The following is a 7,915-nucleotide window of genomic DNA, read 5'->3' as shown; positions in this document are numbered from 1 at the left end:
TAATTTTTATTATTTGTACTTGTGTTGAACTTGTGCATATCTCAGTTTAGGATCTTTACATCCTTGTGCAATGTGCATATGACGTAATTTTATGCTCACAGAATCGCATGTTCATGCAAAACAGGAAACATGTATAGGCACCAAAATGGTTAGCTCTAAGAATCAAAAAACATTATAACACAATTCTTTGAGCCTATTGGACAACAGTAACCGGAAACCATTGGTATCCTGACATTATTTTCCAGAACACAATCTTTTTCAACGATTTTGTCCTAATCATATAGCACAAATCACAAAGAAGCCTACCAATTTCTTAGAGCTCGTCCCTAGTGTTCTCTTTTGTATCATCAAAAGATGCATAAACTTTGATTATGGACCCATAAATCTCAATGCCTCTAAGGTATTCATCCTTGTTCAGAAACTGCAAAGTGAAAATACAACAATTAGACACGTTACATGTAATCTCAAAAGCTATTCTATCTTGTAGTCTGGTTCAATTGTGGATATGCAGGCTTATAGTTTTAACATGAAAGAAGGATAAGCAGATCAAAGTAAGTGCCGCTACCATTTGCATTACTTATATTAAAATAGCCTTACACCCAGAAAACCTCTCTTTTACAATAAGCATAACAACATCAAGCAACAAGGCTATACCAATTTTAAAATTAGGTATCTTGTTTATCCCTCTTGTAAGTACAAAGGATAAAAAGGTAACCATGTACAAAAAATTCCATACTTATTCACAATATCAGAGGGTGGTAATGTAAAGGGGGAAAGTAATTTTAATTTTTAGAACTTTGGCAGTTCCCTGTAAAATCCAGGGTATGTGAAGGTCGCGAAGATACTGACCTTCAACAGTACATTTAGAAAATTGATTACCAGTCTGCACACAGTAGGTTGCCTGTCTTCATTGAAGACCTTAAATTTGTATAACAAGAGCCCGAACAGGGTAATTAACAAGCTAAGCTAACTTTTATCTAGCCATTTACATACTACGTCACAACATCATATTTTGCATATACCTAGACTCCTTGCACATACGAGTATCTCATATACAAATTACATTCTACATATTGATTAATCAAATATTTAAACCAAATGCTACCTCATTGTGGTCATGAAGGAGAATAGGAGTGTTTGCCATAGGAGAAAAGCCAATTGCTGGTAAACCTCGATCCCTGAAGTAGCGAGCATCAGTTGAAGCAGGAAAGATCTCAGGCTTCTCAAGTTTTCCATTAGCTTTGGTGATTGCTCCTTCTAATAGTGACCACCAATGGTTTGTATCATCAGTAGCTTTAAGGATAGGCTGTCCAAACTTGTCATATGCAGAAACCTTCTGCTTAAACTGCCCAAGCTAGTTTCATATCAAAACATGGATCATGAAATTGAAAATTCCATAAGATGTGCAGTAGTCAAATTACATAAACAACAGCGTGTATCTATTTTACATCAGCATTATCTATGGAGGTCCAATAAAGAATTTAGCAAAAAATAAAAAACTCAGTCATAGATATTTTGACATGATCAGTACTCGAGATTACTGTATACAGGCTTTAATAAAATTATTTATTTGAAAGACAAAACACCTACAACAAGAAAGCCGCTAAGGCACATAAATCTTGAGTTTTACAGTTACAAAATAAACATAACTGGTCTTTAAAAGCACAAGGTTATAATGTGTATGCAATATTGTGTGTGTGTGTGTCTATATCTATATATATAACAGAAGAGCAGAAAGCAAAGCAAATATTAATATTCCACTTCACAGCATTCATATAACTGGTCAAATATTACAAGTTACGATAAGAAGCCCAGGCACACACACACATGCAGACGCAATAAGGAAAAACAAAAAGTTTACAGGATACTGCTAAAGTACTAAAATTAGAAAAGGATGCAAGTATGCGTTATAACCTCAAATGTCATGTTTCGTGAAGTCGGTGCCCATTCTTCAGCAATTCGCCTCTCCAAGGAAGCTTGATCAGCAGTTGGCGGGACTCGAATATCAAAAGCAGCCTCAGCTTCAGATGGCTGCAGATTCATGACAAAACCCTGGTAGAAAAGAAAGACAAAATTAAAATTCAGAACTCAAAAGATGCAAGAGCAGTGGATTAGGTTAACAAAACAACCAACGAAACTGTCTCTTAACAATTTAAAAAAAGATTACAGACTGATGGACCTGGGATGTGGAAGGAATTACACTTGTAATTTGATAATAATATGTACCTCTTCGAACTAGAATGAACTTTAGCAGAACATATTTAATTTTGATAACACAAAATAACGTGATTGATACCTTATAAGTTATAACAAACGTTACAGATGCAATATTGATATTATCCTACACTAGGCAAGTATACTACTATTAGAAATACTCGAGCTGTTCAAAATGATCAAGATGATCAGGGTCAGTTTGGTCTTCAGAGTGTGGCATCTAGTTGGTCACATAAAGGACAAATTGATAGTTATTATACATAGCAAAGCTCAGTGTAAGCCGCATTGCCAGGATTTTACATGCGGTTGATCATCATTAATGACTAAATTCAGAGTTAATCATTGAGTATCAGGTTTTGCTTCACTTTATTTTTCATTTGACTGGAATATGAGTTGTTGAGCATATACATCATTAGAATCGCCATGGATCTGAAATTTAGTTGCTCAATTTCGGTTATAAATGATCAATATTGCTCTGTGAGATAAAAACAGGCTGGGATTGGTTGATGGTACATGTCCTAAATCTGTTTTTAAATCAGTTTACTTAATCCCATGGAAGCATGGTAGAGTGATGATCATGTCCTGGATTTAGACATCCACTTTCTCTAGAAGTATCACACGATTAGCATATGATACATGTAATGTCCATAACACTAGACTTACTCAAAGTAATATGACTAACATATTATAACTTTTCATTTTGAAAAGAGATGGCATCGTTTTACCAAGGGACCATGAAAATCAGTACCTACTTCACTAAATTTTGAATTCTGTAATATGAATTTACAAATATAGCAAGTCACGCTTATGTTGTGATAATAACAGAAAAAACATAGGGAACCTGAAAAGATATAAAGAATTACTCAATTGCTAATTGGGTTGGGTGATCATTTCATAGTCACATTTCACAATCATTCTACCGCAAATTCTTCTACTAGAACTACTACCAGACATTCGTGAGGTTTACCTTATAATTCAGTAAGTAAAAAATTGAGTGTGCAAAGTTTGTTGTTCCACAGACTACTGTACTGTATGGTTAATCTTCTCAGTCCTATTAAAAAATCGATCCTAATCAAGATTTACAGAAACTTTTATCAAAACAACATCTGAAGATAAACTGTAATAGTGTAATGGCATTAATCATTTTGAGGAAACCTTTTTAGAGTTCATAGGCTATCATTATCCAAGGGACAAATTACCTTTTAAGTAAACACTGCAGTATTCGTCAGTTTACGCGAGGTAACTAATGAACTAAAGCACAGCCTTTATGTGAGGTTACTAACGAACTTAACCGCAGCCTAATACTCCTGGTGTTCCAGCTTTTACAGATTCTCGGATACTGCAATTTATGCAATACCTGAAGCTCGTTAACTTCACCTGCTAATTCTTTTATTCAGCAGTAGATGGATCAAGCCTGTGGCACTTATCATCTCAATAATAATTTGATCGTCCCCTGAATCATAAGTTTTTTATCATATCCAAGTACGAAACTGCATTATGGTCAAATTCTTTATATTGTTCATCAATGTTATTCGAAATTAAATTCCCATATCATGTAACAGGATGATCTTATGTCCAATTAATTCATTTGAGTTTCCTGTAAGGCAACCTAGTTAGTGTAAGTATCTTATTTCTGAAAGATATCTATACTTAAAATCTAATATGCTGAAAAAGGCGTAACATGCCTAACAATAAAAGAAAGGCACTTACAGTTGGAGATGGGGTACCAGCTTTCAAGGCTACCATATTAACCGAAACAACCTCGCCTTCAGCCATCAATCCAGCCTTAACCAAATCAAATTGAGCAGCTCTAAACCTCCTAATACTCTCAATACTCTTAAACAAATTCTCCATGGCAGTATTGTCATAAAGCTTAGCACCATGTCCAGGAGCACCAACAGCCTTAATAACCAACCACCACGGGGACCTCTCCGCGTAAAACACTCTATACTTGTCATTAGTCGAAGGCAACCCCTCATCTAACACAATCCCCACATTCATCCTATCAAAAACCTCCGAATTCGCAAACTTTGCAGCTCCATCATGGCCTCCAATCTCCTCATCAGGCACAAACGACAAATAAACATCGCGTAAAGGCTTAAAGCCCGAAGCTTTAAGCTTCCTAATTGCCTCCAAGTACTGCAAACCTACACATTTCATATCCTGAGACCCTCTAGCATAAACATTCCCATTTTCGACACGAGCATTAAAAGGAGGATGAACCCACTTAGTATCCTCAACAGGGACAACATCAGTGTGTGAATTAAGGAGAATGGATTGAAGAGTTGAGTCTTTTCCAGGCCATTTAAGAAGAACAAGAGGCTTGCCACTCACAAACTCAATGGTTTGTGATTCTAAAGATAAAGACTTTGCTTGAGATATAATGAAATCAGCTGCTTCATAGTACTTGGGGTTTGGATGGGCTGTGTTTATTTTCAAGTACTGTTGGAATCTTGAAATTGTAACCACTGATTCTTCATCATCAAGATCAGTCACTGAACTTGTTACAGTTTTATCGATATGAATGAAGAACAGAAGAATTATTAATGCAGAGTACAAATAATATCGATTACGGTGATAGTAGTGACGATTAAGAAATATTTTTGTCGTCATCATATCTACTGTAACTTGCAGACAGACACCCAAAATGCTTTTGACTCGAAAGAGGATATGATGCCCTTCGTATTAATTATAAATATTGTGGACTCGATAAATTGTAGAAAATACAGAGGAAATTACGTAACCCGAGCAATCAAGCAACAAGTTGTATACTTCTATGTATGACCACAATTTTTAAGGAGTATGGAAAATAGAATGAATATCCATTTTTTTGGGGTGATGGACAAGATTGAACCTTTTTTTAAATGAAAATAATAAAAATAGCCCGGCCGGTCATAGCCACCATACGCATTCATCGACCATGTAATCAGTTTATAATTTTTAAAAAAATATCTAAAAATATACTTGAAGGGAGTATAGCAATTTAAAGGATGTGATAATGCATAGTAGAGTGTAGGAATGAGTATCCAGAATTATAGTATAAATTGATATGCCATTTCTCGGGGGTGTAATGCTCAATATTTTATTATTATTTTGGGAATTGATTACGCATTTTAGGATTGTGTATATGGGAGGAATACGCAAACTCAATCAGGGTATCATGATAAAGGAAAAATTAACATACCTTATTATTAAATTCCTTAAAAATTTATTAAATTACGGTCCAAGATATTAAATTTTTCGTTTGATTTAAAGGCCATGAATCCTAAACCATAAATCTTGAATCGTTGTATTGTTTATTGATTTATTTTTAAATATTTTTAAAATCCAAAATGGTTATTAAACCTTAAAAAATTAAAATTTATTAAATTAGGGTCCAAGATAATAAATTTTTCGTTTGGGACCTAAACCCTAAATCGTTGTATCGTTTATTGATTTATTTTTAAATATTTCTAAAATCAAAAAGGGGCTATTAAACCCTAAAAAAATTACAATCTATTAAATTAGGGTTCAAGATAATAAATTTTTCGATTGGTTCCTAAGCCCAGACCCTAAACCCTAGATTAAATGGATTTAGGACCTGAAGGCCATAAATCCTAAACCCTAAACCCTAATTTTTTATATCGTTTATTTATTTATTTTTAAAAACTTTTAAAACAAAAAATTGGATTATTGAACCCTAAAATATTAAAAAAAATCGATTAATGTTTTACATTCACTATTTTAATATTTCTAAAATCTAAAAGAGGGTTATTGAATCCTAAAAAATTAAAATGGCTAAATTATGGTGCATCCTTTAAATTTAAAAATATCAGCTTAATTTTTTTTAAAGGAAACACATTTGACAGCATGGTATTGCCGAGGAATACCTCGACAGAGGTATCATGATGCTAGAAGAACCGGAAGAACTGAAATACTCTATTTAAAAAAATCTTAATACACATTTCACGAGGGTGTAATGCCCAATTTTTTAATCAATTTATTTAAGAACTGATTACGCATATCTAGATCATGTATTCTGGTTACGCATTCTGCAAGAGCAGATTGAAAGGGCCAAAATTGGCTAATTTTATCTAACCGACTATTTTTGTTCTATTTTATAAAAAATAGTCTATATCTGTCATTTTTTTCTTTTTTTGGTCACCAGATTATTATCTCTTTTAAAAGTTATCTAATTTTTTTTTTCAGAATTTGACTTTAATTAATTTTCTTTAGTGTTTAATTTTTTCGTTAAAAGTACTTGACATCAATTATGTATTATTCCATCTTCTTTAGTGTCTAATACTAGAGATTGCATAAACTAAAACCGACAGAATTACAAAATATATAAAAAAACACCTACTTGATTATTTAATAGGCCACACAAATCACACTAATGAACTACGGAGTATTACATAACAGAACGAGGGTATTCTGTTGTAAACTATATTTTCATTTTTTATTTTTCAACATTATTTTTAAACAAGTAATTTTATTATTTTTCGTTTTAACTTTGCCTGCAATATTTATCCCTATCTTTATAAAACGTGGCACTAATAGAATTTTAATCCCATTATTTTAGATTTCAATGATTCCCAAATCGATATTTTAGCCCCATAATTACAATGTACGATGTCATGCGGTTATCTTGAGAATCGATTGAAGAAGATGACATGCTACCAACTATTAATTTGAATGTATTTAAAACGCTAATTAGTTTTTGTTATAGATAAAAAGTAGGATGTATTAATTATCAGAATTTTAGATCTTTAGATTTTAATGGTTGTTCTTATTGTGGGGACAATAAATTGTGTGCATACAAGAGATGAATGTCAAGAATTAAACCAAAAATGGAGTTCTTGGTGATGTCGTTTGGGCTGAGGCGAGGCTACACCCAGGACACAATAATGACTTGCATGTCATTTTTTGAAGATAAAGTTTAAAACATAGTTTTAAGTAATGGTCACATGGCAGCACTCGCGGCTCTGTGACGTGTAGAGCTCAGCCAACGTTCTTGAAACGTGTCGAGTTCTATTTAACGTAATTTTGAAGATGAAAAGTGAGACCGTTTATAAAGACGTTGATAGTCTAAAAGTTAGACTAGGTTTAAGAGAATTTGTGGGTAGAATTAGACTATAATTATTATTTTTGTTAAAAGTACTACCATCTATTATGTATTGTTCCATTTTAAATAGATAAATCCACCCGACAGATAATATTTAACCATATATTATTAAATCAATAAAATAAAAAATATGATAGAATGAAATTTGCTACTAAATGATTTATGAATGATCATCAAATTGTCAAATACTAGTTTGCATAAGAGTTACAAAATAAAAAAGACATTTACTTGATTCTATTATAAGCTAGGCAAATCACACTTATAAACCAATACATAAAAGAATGAGGGTATTCCGTTCTAAACTATATTTTTCATTTTTTTTCAATATTGCTTTCAAGCAAGCAATTTTATTATTTTCCCGCTTCGACTTTGCCTCGAATAATTATCCTTATCTTTATAAAATAGGCACTAATAGAATTTCAATCCCCTTATTTTAGATTTCGATGATTTCCAAATCGGTATTTTACTACGGTTATTTGAGAATCGATTGAAGAAGATGACATACTACCAACTATTAATTTGAACTTATTTAGAACCATATTTACTTTTTGTTATAGATAAAAAATCGGGGTGTATTAATTGTCAGGATTTTAGAAC

General features: G+C 32.7%; 1 protein-coding gene across 2 annotated transcripts; it reads right to left on the bottom strand.

The window, feature by feature from the left end:
- Positions 1 to 134: 134 nt before the first annotated feature.
- Positions 135 to 4,930, bottom strand: LOC141683693 (uncharacterized). Of its 2 annotated transcripts, none has more exons than XM_074488447.1 (4): positions 3,925 to 4,930; positions 1,915 to 2,052; positions 1,106 to 1,354; positions 135 to 421 (listed from the first exon to the last, which is right to left on the bottom strand). In XM_074488447.1, the coding sequence occupies exons 1-4, from the start codon at positions 4,828 to 4,830 to the stop codon at positions 314 to 316; spliced, it is 1,401 nt and encodes a 466-aa protein (XP_074344548.1). In that variant the 5' UTR covers positions 4,831 to 4,930; the 3' UTR covers positions 135 to 313. The 2 variants fall into 2 exon arrangements, with proteins under 2 accessions (XP_074344548.1, XP_074344549.1); XM_074488448.1 differs by having other exon boundaries at positions 1,106 to 1,345.
- Between the last annotated feature and the right edge of the window lie 2,985 nt (positions 4,931 to 7,915).

The sequence above is a fragment of the Apium graveolens genome, chromosome 9, assembly GCF_009905375.1.
Source record: "Apium graveolens cultivar Ventura chromosome 9, ASM990537v1, whole genome shotgun sequence".
Lineage (NCBI taxonomy): Eukaryota > Viridiplantae > Streptophyta > Magnoliopsida > Apiales > Apiaceae > Apium > Apium graveolens.
Note: the sequence above shows the minus strand (reverse complement) of the source record. Positions and strands in the feature narration are given on the sequence as shown.

What these genes read in the sequence shown, in the direction of transcription:
- LOC141683693 (XM_074488447.1), bottom strand. Translation starts at nt 4,830, where the DNA reads ATGATGACGACAAAAATATTTCTTAATCGTCACTACTATCACCGTAAT. An exon ending in CTGGTACCCCATCTCCAACT is followed by an intron (nt 2,053 to 3,924) that starts GTAAGTGCCTTT and finishes CTTTTCTACCAG; the next exon opens with GGTTTTGTCATGAATCTGCA. An exon ending in TCCTTCATGACCACAATGAG is followed by an intron (nt 422 to 1,105) that starts GTAGCATTTGGT and finishes TTCACTTTGCAG; the next exon opens with TTTCTGAACAAGGATGAATA.